This window comes from Hippocampus guttulatus, chromosome 2, assembly GCF_054856545.1.
Source record: "Hippocampus guttulatus isolate MCC_2025c chromosome 2, RoL_Hgut_1.0, whole genome shotgun sequence".
Lineage (NCBI taxonomy): Eukaryota > Metazoa > Chordata > Actinopteri > Syngnathiformes > Syngnathidae > Hippocampus > Hippocampus guttulatus.
The window spans coordinates 29732459-29747657 of record NC_141262.1 but is presented as its reverse complement, the minus strand read 5'-3'; the positions used below and the strand labels follow the sequence as shown (position 1 = coordinate 29747657).

Here is a 15199-nt window from a genome sequence, read left to right as displayed (position 1 = left end):
CACACAAGTGACGCATCTTCCTCTAGTTCCGTCCATTTTTGCTGTCATGTTGACGCTCACTGCCCTCTCGCGGCAACGGGACGCATAGCACGAGCAGCGCTTGCTTTTTGCATGAACTTCGCACTGGCAGCCAGTGATTCGCAACAGGTGTAGCGCGGGGTCACAACCCACGTCAATTACTTTGGCAAAAACAATGATTTTCGAATGAAAACCTTTTTTGCCAATTTGTCGATGCCATCCACACATAGTAACAGGCGACACAAACAAGATGACAGAAGGTAAGCCCATGTCATTTAAACCGGTTTACTGTATGCCCTTTTCGCTCATCATGTTGCTCAAAGTGGGGCGCGGTGAGAGTTTTTTTCCCCCATGGGGAAATATTTGCCTCAACTCGAAAAAAAAAAGTTTGGGAATCACTGCTGTAAGGGTGTCTTGCGTGGCCCCGCCTTTCCGAACGGGACTTGACTTGTGTGCTTAATTTATTTACTGTTGATTTGGTTGACGTTTCCGGAAGTACTCGACGAACCGCCGCCAGGAGGCTCTCAAATGACAGCTCTGCGAAGCGCGCCTTGTCGGTGACGTCATAAACCTACGACGAGATTTACTTTTCTCAGTGCCGACCCGAGCTTGTCATTCACGAGGATTCATATGTCCGCTTTATGACAAGCGTTGTCAAGTTGTAGCGGTTTTAAAAAAAGCTTGTCGCATTATTAGGAACACTTGACTGGAGTGCCTGTGAGTGGTTTGCAGAGCAAGACTGCCGACGGGAAACATGAATTACGCTCGATTCCTCACGGCTGTCAGTGCAGCGAGGAAGCCGTCGCCCATCAGAATGCTGAGTGAGTGTCCACAAAATAAATGCACGGATAAACGTTTAGCGCCCACGGAAAGTATTGACAGCGCAATTTTGACATTTATTATTTTTTTTCTCAAAATGCCACACACATTCTCTCATACTGACAACATGAGAGACTTTTTTGGGGGGGTGGGGGGGGGGGGGGGTTGCATACTTGAGGTTTTCTTTTGACAGCACATCTATCAGATTGGATGAGTAGCGGCTCGAGGCGAAAAGGCCAGAAAATGTTCCTTATTCAGTCAGACATAGCACAAAAAAGTAACCACTTAGAGACTAGCAATATTTAAAGAATGCAGTCCAAAATGAAAGTGAAGCGTTGTGAATGCTTGCGGATGCACAAATGAATGTGCTTTGTTTGCGGCTCTCCCGGTGTGCTGCGGGTCCAAAGCGGAGCTGCAGCAGCGCTCGCCCCCATCGCTGATTTCACTGGCCGCAGGGGCGCCCAACCCCGACACCTTCCCCTTCGAGTCGGCCGTCATCAAGGTCAAGGATGGCCCGGAGGTCTCCTTCGACCAGGTGGCCATGAAAAGGGCCCTGCAGTACTCCGCCTCCAATGGGTAACGTGCTTCAACTTGTCACGCTCTTCTCAACGCACACCACACACACAGACACACCAAATCACTCACTCCCCAAGACTGAGCTGAGAGCTTTTTGGGTGCGCTCGCAGTGTTGCGGTGCGCGCTCAAGGTCGGTGTTACTTTTGGCCCGTATGAGAGCTCATGGAAACGTGTGACCCCTGGCGCAGAATCCCCGAACTGCTGACGTGGATGAAGGAGCTGCAGAAGAGGCTCCACGACCCGCCGACGGCCGCCTCCGGTCGCGAGGAGGGACGGATGGACGTGTGTGTGACCACAGGGAGCCAGGAGGGACTCTGCAAGGTGCGTGCCGCCCCGCCGCGCCCCGTTTTTGATCTGGCGCTGTTTCAGCTTCCGTGCGGTGCGGCAGGTAATGGAGATGCTGGTCGGCCCGGGAGATGACGTGCTGCTGGACTCGCCCACCTACCCCGGAACGCTGGCGGCGGTAAGAGCGTCCGGCCCGCCCGAAGGGACTTTTGCGTCTCCAACCGGTGCCTCTTTGTCTCGTAAGCCAGCTCCAGCCGCTGGGCTGCAACATCGTCGGCGTCGCCAGCGACCGGCACGGCATGATTCCGGCGGCCCTCGAGGAGGTCTTGTCCCGTTGGGACCCGTCGGACGCTCGCAGGCCCAAGGTCCTCTACACCATCCCCAACGGGGGGAACCCCACCGGGGCATCCTTGACCGCGCGGAGGAAGAGGGAAATCTACCAGCTGGCGAGGTTGTACGACCTGCTGATCGTGGAGGACGACCCCTACTACTTCCTGCAGTTCGACAGGCCTTGGGCGCCCACCTTCCTCTCCATGGACGTGGACGGCCGCATCGTCAGGATGGACTCCTTCTCCAAGATCCTGTCTTCGGGGTGAGCCCCGGTCGTCAGGGCCCCGCGCCGGGCTCGGCTTTGCCCCTTTTGCCGACTTTTAAACGCAGCGTTTGCCCGCCCCAGCTTGAGGATCGGCTTTGTGACGGGGCCCAAGCCGCTGGTGGAGCGGGTGGTGCTGCACATCCAGGCCTGCAGCATGCACACCAGCACCTTCACGCAGGTGAGACGCTTTTTGGGATGAAGCCTCGGCAACATTTGCCATCGCCATGGCAAATGGAAGCGCAAAACAAAAACCACGGGAGGCCACATCGCTTCGTGCGCTTTTTTGTGGGGCGAGGTGCAATGTATATTGAGGACGCATTGGTCAGGCGGTCCAAGTTGGGGTTGGAAAAGCTTTGATCCCGACTCGGTGTCCTTCCTGCGCAGCTCATGGTGTCGCAGCTCTTGCACCACTGGGGCCAAGATGGCTTTCTTCGGCACATCGACGGGTATGTTGTCCCCGCAGCGTTTGGCAAAGACGAGTATCGGAAGCCATCCCGCTTTTTTTTTTTTTCCGCCTTGCCGCAGGGTGATCGAATTCTACAGAAAGCAGCGGGACGCCATGATGAGCTCCGCTGACAAGTGGCTCGCAGGTACAACGCCAAGAACCCACAGCCGACCGAAAGATCTGAATGATGAATGAGTGACGCAACCACAAGTTCCACTTTTGGCTAGGTGTGTGTGTGTGTCTCTCTCTCTGGTTCCATGTGATGTCATGCACCAGAAAAGGCATTTGGGGAACGCAACAGTCAAAAGCGAGCCGGTGGCGGTCGCGCATCATGACACTCGCTGATGGCGACCGCTCGCTGATGGCGCCCGCTCCCCGCGACCCCGAACGGGAGAAAAGCAAATGGCCGGCTGGAGAAAAGCGTGTCTAACCTTTGCGCAATGGGATTCAGGTTTGGCCAAATGGCACGCGCCCTCGGCAGGGATGTTTCTGTGGCTGGAGCTGACGGGCGTCCGCGACACCCGCCGGCTCATCGTGGAGAAAGCCTTGGAGAAGGAGGTGCGCAGGCACTGACGCCGTGCCGTGGACCTTGCCGGCAGCGTGTGCTTACGCCCTGTCCCGCTTCTTTTATTTTTCTTCTCCAAAGGTGCTGCTGGTCCCGGGAGCCGTGTTCTCCATCGACAGCAGCGAGCCATCGTCTCACGTCAGGGCGGCGTTTTCGCTGTCCACGCCTGAGCAGATGGATGAAGTACGCACGCGCAAGCGAAAACGCGCACGCACGCACGACACGATCCAAAACACCGACTCTCTGCCGTTTCCCCGCCAACAGGCCTTCAGACGCCTCGCCGATCTCATCAGAGAGGGCCTTTGACTTGGGATGTGCAATTTGGGGACATCACCCAATTGCAACATTGCAATTACGATTTCATAGGCAATTATTTTTTTTCCCAAGATCCTCTTCTCGTGTATCCCCCCCAACAAACACAAGCAATGAAAATAATGTCAGACATACGCAAATGGATCTTTTTACAGATTTGGTTTCTGATCAGATGAAGGCTTATTTATTGACCTCAAGCACAGCTGTCCACTCGCGATGTCAAGACGACCACCTCGTAACACGCTACTTGAGTGGGGCCTCAGGAATTCAACGAAGCAGTCTACAAATGAATGTTCATGAAATATACTCAGGTGACAAATATTTGGACTTGGGTTATCTTTGTCTGATATGTAAATGTGTTTGTTGATCTTTAAAGTGCAAAAACCGATACCCCCAGAGCTCGCCATTTGCTTGAGCGCCGGGCGGGTGGATGATGCAAGCCGGCAGCGCCCCGCCGCGGCTAACCACTTTGAGTCATGCGGAGGGGGGAGGGGGGGCAAGAAGAAAGGAGGGGTCGGGGGTGTGAAGCGGCTCACTTGACGACGGCCTGTCCGGACTCGACTCGAGCATCGTCGCCCCATCTTGTCGCAGCAGACAAGCCCCGACGTGAGCACCAAAGTCCGCAAATAGCCAAAGAAAAGAAAAGCGGCCAAGTTAGCACAGCGCTTTGGAGAAATTCCGCCAATCGACGTCGACGTGCCGCTGAGGATTTCCGTTGTTTGCAACGCGACCCCACTGCGACATTCTTCGAGACCAGACCAGACCAGAAGAGAGGAGAGATCGGCTCGAAACAAAAACGTAAAACCCTTCTCGTTTTTGTCGTCGTCAAGGGCGGGCATTGTGCTCCATTTCCTTTCGCTTTATTTGCACTCCGGGGCGGTTGCTTGCCGCGACAAAGAACCAGCGTCCAGGTCATAGCCGTATCCCGCACGACAGTTAAATGTACACACACACACACACACACGGACGTAGATAGCTCGAGCGCTTTCACAGCAGCTGTGGCTGTAACGAAGCGATTTACACAACAGTTCACATATAATAACAAAATGATATAACGGGACGCAGGAGGTATAAAGAAGCACGTAACGATATGGAAGTGTAATCCTGTCCCCCCTCGCACATTAGCAGCACTATCCGGGAGTGAGTGGAGGAGTCGGACGTGTTTCGTAATCTTCCATTCCAGTCGCGGATCGGCCCGTTCGTTGGGTCTGCAACGAGGCCGGGAAGAAAACGGAAAACGGCGGGGGCGTCGGCGTTTCATTTCCAACCACCCAATATTTGGACGCAAAAAAAAGTGCAAACGCCACCTTTCTCGCTCGTTGTTCTATAACGAGTCGAGGTTCCAGTTGGGAACGCTTGCTTCGGAAAGTGCGATGACTTCCTTCCCTGACATCAGCTATTTCGACTTGGCTATTTCGATTGATGACGAATCTTCACTATTACCTCCGACATTAGGAAACGGATCCGTAGTCTCAGCCCTACTTGGCCAACATAGTCTCACTTTTTGAAAGAAGTGCAACAGTTAATTGACAACGAACGAAGCATTCAAATACTATTTGGATAATCCAGTCGTTAACGTTTGTAGATCAGTTTATTATTTTGGTAATGTCCCAATTCCATAGCCATTCTAACCCGCTGTTATACCTCCCGTCCACAAGGTGTCGCGGGAGCTCTAGGGTTGATTTGCAACACGAGTAAGCCTGTAACACGTTCTTGGTGCTGCTGGAGTAAAACTACTTCAAGCTCATAAACGGACTGGTTTCTTCATATCAAAACGACAACTTTCATCTTGAAAATTCTCCAAATCCGTAAAAATTGAGCCACGAAATAATTGAATTGGGATTAAAAACAAAAATGATCCGAACGGCCTTTTAAGTGCTCACCACGATGACGTCATTCGCGTGTGACGAAAATGCAAGTCGTAAATCGGATGACAACCAAAGTGCGAACCAATCTGCGGCTCTTTATCACTTCCGTTTTGCATGAAATAGTGAGATGTAAACATGGGGACTCTCGCAAACATCTGCATTTACTTTGGCAGACGGTCATTGTAAGCACCCCTCAACTTACAGTCATCAACTTTTTTTTCATTTCTCCGCACTCACAATTTGAAATCATGTTATGGTTTTGAATAAAGATTTTAAAAAAATTCTAGCCAATTCATCAATTCAACGACCAAAATGATGGCCGGATGAATCGACTATTAAAATAATCTATTTTTACTTTTGCACAAGTTCCGATTTGCGCGTCTTTTGTCCACAGCAGTTGCCACATGAGAAGATGAGTCTACTGTTCTTTATCACACAGTACTTTGCAACCTTTTCTGGTTGTTGCACTTCACAAATACGACACATACTGTATAGTAAGGTGTTTTTAGACGAAAAAAAACGACCATGTAGAGGTAGGCGTTTTTAGATGAATAAAAACGACCATGGATAGTAAGGCGTTTTTAGCTAAAAAGAAACGACCATGTATAGTAAAGCGTTTTTAGACGAAAAAAAACAACCATGTATAGTAAGGCGTTTTTAGATGAAAAAAAACGACCATGTATAATAAGGCGTTTTTAGCCGAAAAAAACGACCATGTATATATTGTAAGGCGTTTTTAGCCCAAAAAACGACCACGTATAGCAAGGCGTTTTTAGCCCAAAAAAAACAATGATGGATAGGAAAGTTGTTTGTGAATTGTTCCTTGGTGTGAGTGCAAATAAATGTTTGGAGAAGAGGATTAGAAAACGGATGGCCACGCTTGTTTCTGAACACACACAAGAAGCCCGGAGCTTTTTTTTTTTTTTTTTTTGGTTTGGTTTGTTTATTGAACATAAAACATATATACAGTAATAATTTGACAGAAAATAAGGTAGATAAAAAAAGAAAGAAATCAATCTTCATACAACACAGTTATTATGTTCAAGGGAGTAGGAAGAAGTAAAAAACTTATCTAGTCCTACCCCGTTATGTGATTGTATCTAATAAATCATTTTTATATCAATCAGAAAAGAAAAAAGTAAGAAGAAAGAAGTCTCCATTAAGGCTCATACTTTACCCTTAACCGTGATATTTTTACAACTTTTGGTTTGTATCGGGATTATATACTTCCACACCCTGACACTCTTGTGTCAATTTTCTCTTGTATTCATAATGGATATTTATATACCTTTCTCTATTTATCAACTTAGTTCTGATTTATCATTATATTTAATGTTTTGAATTTATCATTTTAACTCTGATTGATGTAGGTTGTTTGTACTATTTTTTTGAATTTGTTTTTGAACTCAGCAAGCGATTTACTCATTTTCAGGTCCGTTTCGAGATTATTCCACAGATTAACGCCTTTGATAGATACACTTCTTTGCTTGATGTTTGTTCTTGTTTTGAGTTTTTTGAATAAGTTGGTACCTCTTAAATCATAGCTGCTTTCTCGAATTTCGAAAAACTTCTGAATGTTTTGGCAGAGCAGGTTATTGTGTGCTTTGTACATTAATTGGGCGATTTTAAAGTCAACCAGGTCATAAAATTTCATCGTATTTAATTTGATAAATAGTGGATTTGTGGGTTCCGTATATTTTGATCTATTAATAATTCGAATTGCTTTTTTTTGTAGGTTGAGAATAGGGAGTGTGTTTGTTTTGCAGGCATTTCCCCATATTTCCACACAGTAGGTCATATATGGTAATAATAATGAAGTGTATAATGTATACAAAGATCTCTTATTTAGCACTTCCTTGGTTTTGTAGAGGATCCCTACGGTTTTGGCTATTTTTCTTTTTACGTTATCGATATGTGGCTTCCAACATAGTTTTGAGTCTATTACTAATCCGAGAAACTTGGTTTCATACGCTCTTTCTATCTCAATTGAGTTTACCATAATTTTAGCTTGGTGTTTGATTGGTCTTGTGCCAAAAACAATTAACTTCGATTTTTTCAGGTTAAGTGACAATTTATTTCTGTCGAACCAGTTTTTTAATTTGTTTAATTCGTTTTCTACGGTTGTCAGGAGCTGTTTCAGATTTATTCCAGAACAGTAGAAAGTTGTATCATCAGCAAATAGGACACATTTAAATTGTTTTGAGACCTTGCAGATATCATTTATATATAAGATGAATAGTTTTGGACCAAGCACTGACCCCTGAGGAACTCCGTGAGTGATTTTTAGTTGATTCGTTTTTTTATTGTTGAGTTGCACGTACTGATATCTGTTTTCTAAATAACTTTTTATCCATTTATAAGCTACACCTCTAATGCCGTATCTTTCTAGTTTTTTCAATAATATACTGTGATCTATTGTGTCAAAAGCTTTTTTTAGATCTAGGAAAACCCCAACAGTAAATTCTTTGTTGTCTATATTAGTGGCTAATGCTTCCACAAACTCCATAACTGCCATTGAGGTGGTCCGTTTTTCCCTGAAGCCATATTGATTCTCACTTAACAGCGCATGCTTTTGTATAAAGCTATCAAGTCTGCGAGAAAATAGTTTTTCTAATATTTTTGAAAATTGTGGTAGTAGTGATATTGGTCTATAATTTGTAAACCGATGTCTTTCTCCACTTTTATAGATTGGAATAACTTTAGCAATTTTCATTTTTGATGGAAAGATACCAGCTTTGAATGACAGGTTGCATATGTGCGTGAAAGGTCGCACTACATATTCTATAATCTGCTTTATTATTGTCATGTCAATATTAAAGCAATCAGTTGACTTTTTATTTTTAAAAGTTTTTATAATATTTGATACTTCTTCTTGTTTTACAGCAGTAAGGAACATCGTGGAGGAGTTTTTTTCTACATATCTATCTATTTCAAACAAGTTTGTTGGATCAGGAATTTGTTTTGCTAGGTTACTGCCGATGTTGACAAAATACTCATTAAATTCAGTTGCTATTTCTGCAGTTTTTTCCAAAATAGTATTTTTGCCTTTGATAAAATACTCTGGATAATACATTTTTTTAGGACTATTTCTGATTACTTGGTTAAGTATCTTCCATATTTCTTGTGTGTTACTTTTATTCTGCTCTAATAGTGCATGATAATGATCTCTTTTACTGGTTCTTATAATATTTACTAGTTTATTTTTATAGGTCTTATATTTTTTTTCTGCTTCTTCAGTTCTCAATTTTAAAAACAATTTATATAAATAGTTTTTCTTTTTACATGCGTTTTCTATGCCTTTCGTTATCCATGGCTTACTTGGGTCTTTATACTTTTTGGAGACTTTAGTTAATGGAAAATGTTTATCATATAAAGAGATTATGGTAGACTGAAATACTTCAAACGCTGTATTTGGGTCTTCGTTTGAGTAGACCTCGGTCCAGTTTTGTTTTTCTAGGTCTTGCTTAAAGGCGTCGGTGGAGCGTTGGGTTCTTAGTCTTATTTCTGTTATGTGAGTTGTTGACTTAGCTTTTCTATCAAAATAATTATGAAAAACTGCAAAAACAGGTAGGTGGTCACTTATGTCATTAATGAGAAGTCCACTTTCCATTTTATGGTCAATCTTATTTATAAATATGTTATCTATTAATGTGGCCGTGTCAACTGTTATTCTGCTAGGTTTCAGGATTACTGGGAAAAAGCTGTTGCTGTACATAGTATTTATGAAGTCGGTTGTTTTTTTGTGTCCATTTGGGTTTAATAAGTCAATGTTAAAGTCACCACATATTATTCGTGTTTTCTTATCGTTGTTGTAACTGAGCATATCTGTTAGTTTTTTATTGAATGTGTCAATACATGATCCTGGTGTCCTATAGATGCAACTTATGATGATATTTGATGCCTTTTTATTATGTATTTCAATGGTTAGACATTCCATTAGGTTTTCTATTGTGTTTGTCAATCTCTCGATTTTACTGCATTTAAGTGCTTTGTCTACATATATTGCAACCCCCCCTCCTTTTTTGTTTTCCCTATTAGTTGCAAACATTTCATAACCTTCTATTTCCATTTCAGTTGTTTTATCTTCATCAAGCCAAGTTTCTGATATGGCAATTATTTTAAATTTATTGAATTTAGTCAGGTATTCTTTGATTTTTGTGAAGTTTTTATAGAGACTTCTACTGTTTAAGTGTATTACTGAAAGTGCATTTTCCAATTTTATATTAGTGTTGAATTGTTCATCCAGGTAATAGTCAGAGTTTGTTACCCTTTGTTTGTTCTGGAAGAAGTTGTTGTCTGGGTCCAAATTGTTCTCGGGATCGAATGGCTTATAGTCAATATCTTCAAAGGGTTGGAAGTCCATGTTTTTGGGATGTGAATTTCCCGCTCCCACGCGGTCGTCGCTGGCTCCCTCGCGGTCGTCGTTGGTTCCCTCGCTGTCGTCGCTCGCTCTCTCGCCGTCATCACTGGCTCCCTCGCGGTTGCTGGCTGGACGTCTTCTGGGTCCCTCGTGGTCGCTGGCTCCCTTGCGGTCGTCGCCGACTCCCTCACGCTCGCTGGCTGGCTGCCTCCCGGCTCTCTCACGCGCGCTGGCTGGTTGTCTCCCGGCTCCCTCAGGCTCGCTGTCTCCCGGCTCCCTCGCGGTCACTGGCTCCCCTGCAGTCGTCGCTGGTTTCCTCTCGGTCGTCTCTGGCTCCCTTGCGGTCGTCGCTGGCTCCCTCGCGGTGGTCGCTGGCTGGTTGTCTCCCGGCTTCCTCGCGGTCGCTTGCTTCCCTGCAGTCGTCGCTGGCTTCCTCGCGGTCATCACTGGCTCCCTCACGGTCGGTCGTCGCTGGCTCCCTCGCGGTCGGTCGGTCTTGAAAAAGTTATTGTCCGGGTCCAAGTTGTTCTCAGGGTCAAATATCTTGTGGTCAGTAGGGTTGGAAGTCATCAAAGGGTTGGAAGGGTCATCAAAGGGTTCGAAGTCCATGTTTTTGGTATGTGAATTTCCTGCTTCAGTAGGGTCAGAGTTTATATCTTCGGGTGGTGAATAATTCTCAGTATGCTGCTTGATGGTGTTGAACTCGAGCCTGTTGTGTTGGAGTACTGGTGCGGGGGTGGACGATAAGTTTGTCATGTCTTAAGTAGGCGGTTTCCCCTCTGTCACGTGCAGCTTTTAATTTTGGGAGGAGCTCTTTTCTTTTTTGTCGTACGGCATCTGTAAAGTCTTCGTTGATGTAGATGTTGGAGCCTTTTAAGTATTTTGCTTTTTGTAGGATCCTTGATCTGTCCTTGTATTTGAGAAATTTCACCACAACTGGCCTCGGACGAGGTCTTCCAGGTTCTTGTCTTCCTGTGCGGTGAGCTCTCTCCACCTCAATTTGCCCCTGTATCAGCAGCTTCTCCTTGAGGATTTTTTGAACTTTTTCCTCTGTTTCAGTCCACGTTTCTCCCGGTTTTTCCTCAATTCCATCAATTACCAAGTTGTTTCTTCTTGACTGTCCTTCCAAGTAGTCCATCTTGTCTGTTAATACAAGCATGCCGTCACATATTTTGTAGAATTCTGTTTGCATGTCTTTGGAATGGCCAGTTTGACAGATTAGATTTTTTTTAATGTCGTCTACCTCTTTTTGGGTAAAGTTGATGCTGGTTTTTATTTCTTGGACTTCCCTGGTAAAAGTGTCAAGTCGTGAGTTTGTTGAGTCTATTATCATCTTGACAAATCCTTTGAAATTTTCCTGTTGTTGTTGCAAGAGCGCCGTAAAAAGCTCTTTTTGTTGCTGGAGTAATTCGTTTACTTGAGTGAGGGTCAGGAAATCCTCATCCTGCTTTGTGTCTTGCTTCTGTTTGGGTGGCATTTTGTCGGATCTCGTTGCTAGCCAGTTGTATGCTAGTTTGTGACGTGTCCAGTGGGCTTGCTGCTGGGTGTTTCTAACGTGGCAAGTGGGGTTGCGGCTCCCTCACGCTCGCTGGCGTTCGGCTGGTTGGTCTCTGGTGATGGGTTCCAGCTGCGTAGCGACTTTTCGCAATTAGCTTCCGTGCTAACGTCCGCGGTTAGCTTCCGTGCTAACGAGCTAGCGTTTCGTCCAACCCCCTCTTCACGTTGCCAATTTCTACACACGCGCTGCCACCATGTTTCGCTCTGTTCTTTACTTTCAAATGTGGGAAAGCTTCACACGAGAGAAATGTTGACTTTGCTGTTGCTGCTCCTTCTTTCCGCTCTGCAATGCTCTGCAATGCGTAGCAACTCACACTTCCTCGTAGCTCTGTGGCCTCCTCGTAGCTCTGCTCTCTGGAATCGAACCCTTCACCTCTGCACTGTGACGCAGACACACTAACCATTCGACTACCAAGCCGCCATGAATGCTTCACATAGTTCCGATACAAGACACTTTTTTTTCAAAATACAAGGGCATGAATTGTCAAGCTTTTTTTTGTGTGTTGGAAGACATTTTTCACAATAATAAAACGACCCTTTATACTAAGGCATTTTTTTACAGCCAAAAAGACGACCATGTATTGTCAGGTGTTTTGTGAATTGTTAATTGGTGTGAATGAGAGCGAAAAAATAGATATCCCCACATGTTTTTGAGAACACACAAATTATCAGAGCTGGAATTGAACCAAGCACCTCCGAGCTGGGATACAGACCCACTAACCACTCGACGAGCTGGCTGGACGTAAGCAATCGACATTGTCTCAATATGACACTTTTTTTTTCAAGACACCATGACTAGGCTTTTTTTTTTCTTTGTAAAGAAAGGTGTTTTTCACAATAAAAAAACGACCATGTCAGAAAGGAGTATTTTTGCAGGAAAAAAATGCTGATGCATCATTCGGCATTTTGGGAATTGTTCCTTGGTGTGAGTGAGAGCGTGAAGAGAATAAAAGAGAGGATGGCCACACATGTTTCTGACAACACACAAATGGCCTGAGCCAGAATCGAACCATGCACCTCTGCATTGGGACGCGGACGCACAAACCACTTTACTAACAGGGTCGTAATGAAAATCCTCCATAGACCCTATGTGAGAACGTAAGGCTTTTTTAGCCGAAAAAAAAACGACCATATATAGTAAGGCGTTTTTAGACGGAAAAAAACGACCATGTTGAGTAAGGCGTTTTTAGCCGAAAACCCCCCAGCTATGTGTAGTAAGGCGTTTTTCGACGAAAAAAACGATCATGTATAGTAAAGCGTTTTTAGCTGAAAAAAACGACCATGTATAGGAAGGTGTTTTTAGACAAAAAAAACGACCATGTAGAGGAAGGCGTTTTTAGATTAATAAAAACGACCATGGATAGTAAGGAGTTTTTAGATGAAAAAAACGACCATGTATAGTAAGGCGTTTTTTGCCGAGAAAAAACAACCATGTATAGTAAGGGATTTTTTGCCCAAAAAAACAACCATGTATAGTAAGGCGTTTTTAGCCGGAAAAAAAACGACCATGTGTAGTAAGGCGTTTTTTGCCGAGAAAAAATGACCATGTATAGAAAGGCGTTTTTAGCTGAAAAAAACCCCCATGTATAGTAAGACGTTTTAGCCGAAAAAAACGACCACGTACTGTATATACTGTACATTTTTTTAAAAACGCCAAACGAAGCAATGTTGAAAGACGAATAAAAATGATCAAACGAGATCACCCAAAAAACAACAACAGTTCAGCCGAAGTAAACTTCATAATCTAAAGGCAAAACAAAGCGTCATGAAAAACGGCAAACTATTCAAAGCCTGGAAGATCTCAGCTGCTGGACGGCTGGTCGCAATTGCGCGGTACACAATCTGACACTTGGCGAGAAAGTTTATCTATGTTGTCAGAGCAAGAAAAAAACGTGGCATCAAGCGCATCCACCGTCGAATTGGTTGCCGCGTATCATCTGTGGATGGATCTTTAAAAAAAAAAAAAAAAAAAAAATTGTAAGCGGCTTTGTGACAACTTGTTTTCCAGTGAGATGTTTGCCGCCGCTCAACCGAGATAGCCACTCAGCGAGCACGGCGTCGTCGGATGGAGGAATGACCCGCTGACAGCCTCCCCCTGCCCCCTCCCACCGAAAAGGCATGTCCGCCGGACTTGAGTTTGCGCTGGTGGCGTGGCTCGTGGCCTTCGGCGCCGCCGCCTCGGGAGACGGGAGCGGCGGCGACGGCGGCGGGTCCGTCCCGGCCGCGCTGGCCGCCGCCAGCCAGCTGATCGCCCGAGAGGGAAGCTGCGTGCTGATTGACTGCAACGTCAGCGGCGACCCCTTCCCCAGCGTCAAGTGGTTCAACTCTCACGGCGACCTCGTCGACACGGACACCGGTGGCGGTGAGACGCTCGCAACTCCGCGCGGTCGGAAGGCGTACTTTTCCACTTTGGTTTTGACCGCTTTTGTCGCTGTGGGCAGGCGGCAAGTGGTGGCTGCTGGAGAGCGGCGTCCTCAACATCACGGGCGTGGAATTTGCCGACCGCGGCAAGTACACCTGCGTGGCGTCCAACGCGCACGGCGCCTCCAACTGCACGGTGACGCTGCGCGTGGTCTTCACCAAGGGCGACATGGGCGTCTACTACATGGTGGTGTGCCTGGTGACCTTCACCATCATCATGGCGCTCAACGTCACGCGCCTGTGCATGATGAGCAGCCACCTGAAGAAGACGGAGAAAGCCATCAACGAGTTCTTCCGCACCGAGGGCGCCGAGAAGCTGCAGAAGGCCTTTGAGATCGCCAAGCGCATCCCCATCATCACGTCCACCAAGACGCTGGAGCTGGCCAAGGTCACGCAGTTCAAGACCATGGAGCTGGCGCGCTACATCGAGGAGCTGGCGCGCAGCATTCCGCTGCCGCCGCTCATCATGAACTGCCGCACCTTCATGGAGGAGATCCTGGAGGTGGTGGGCGTGGAGGAGATGCGGCACACCTTCCTCAGGCAGGTGCCCGAGGGCTGGCGCCCCGGCGCTGTGGCCGGCCCCGGGGACGCGCTCGCCCTCCTGCGGGAGCGCGAGCGGGGCCGGCAGCCGGAGCGCAGCCGGTCGCCCGCCGCCGACTCCGACAACTCGTCGGTCCACGAGCAGCCGCAGCACATTGCCATCCAGGTGTCGGTGCACCCGCCGCTGGAACCGCCGCCCGCCCCGCCCCTCGACGACCACGCGCGAGGGAGTCCGGCCGACGAGCCCGCCGCCAAGAGCCCGCCGCCCTGTCAGGTTTTTTATGAGAGTCACGTGTGACGAGGAAGATGACTCACCCCCCCAAAAACATGACAGGCTGTTTCCGGCAACTGACCAATCACATGCCAGCGTTTCATTTCGTGTTACGCTTGAATGTAATCTCCCATCAGCAAAGAAATGTCGACTTCCACCGCAAGTGTGCGCTAAAATGTCTCCTTTTATTTGTGTTGCAATCTGGCTATCCTTCGTTCTTTCCATTTTCAACGAGCAAATTCAGATTTAGTCCCCAAGTCTTGGCGCCAGTTATTAGAGTGAACAGAAAACAAGAAAAATAAAGAAATGCAATTTTATGTATCTTTTTCAATGGATAAAGGTGGATGCTTGGCTCATTGGCCCTCTGCACTCTCCTGCTTTAAATTGACCAATAATTTGGAAAGGGGAAAATAATCAATCGGTCAAACCCATGCCTACGGACTGACCGCAAGTAGAGGGTTGTGGGAAAAACAATTGAAATGAGCCAAATTTTGACATGGAAGGCCATTAACAGTTGACCAAAACAAGAAATACAACTGAAAAATGAAATAAAAAGGAAAATACGTT

General features: G+C 46.4%; 2 protein-coding genes across 4 annotated transcripts; both read left to right on the top strand.

Moving 5' to 3' along the window:
• The first annotated feature begins 16 nt into the window (after positions 1–16).
• On the top strand, positions 17–3936 carry aadat (aminoadipate aminotransferase). 3 transcript variants are annotated; one of them, XM_086105479.1, is made up of 11 exons: positions 17–839; positions 1245–1413; positions 1602–1734; positions 1802–1876; positions 1947–2290; positions 2375–2471; positions 2678–2739; positions 2819–2883; positions 3190–3296; positions 3385–3486; positions 3568–3936. In XM_086105479.1, the coding sequence occupies exons 1-11, from the start codon at positions 773–775 to the stop codon at positions 3607–3609; spliced, it is 1263 nt and encodes a 420-aa protein (XP_085961605.1). In that variant the 5' UTR covers positions 17–772; the 3' UTR covers positions 3610–3936. The 3 variants fall into 3 exon arrangements, with proteins under 3 accessions (XP_085961605.1, XP_085961607.1, XP_085961606.1); XM_086105481.1 differs by lacking the exons at positions 3190–3296; positions 3385–3486; positions 3568–3936 and adding an exon at positions 3015–3183; XM_086105480.1 differs by lacking the exons at positions 3190–3296; positions 3385–3486; positions 3568–3936 and adding an exon at positions 3015–3176 and having other exon boundaries at positions 2678–2883.
• Positions 3937–4130: 194 nt separating this feature from the next.
• On the top strand, positions 4131–14949 carry mfap3l (microfibril associated protein 3 like). Its single transcript, XM_086105482.1, has 3 exons — positions 4131–4413; positions 13409–13762; positions 13842–14949. The coding sequence occupies exons 2-3, from the start codon at positions 13519–13521 to the stop codon at positions 14657–14659; spliced, it is 1062 nt and encodes a 353-aa protein (XP_085961608.1). The 5' UTR covers positions 4131–4413; positions 13409–13518; the 3' UTR covers positions 14660–14949.
• Positions 14950–15199: the final 250 nt, after the last annotated feature.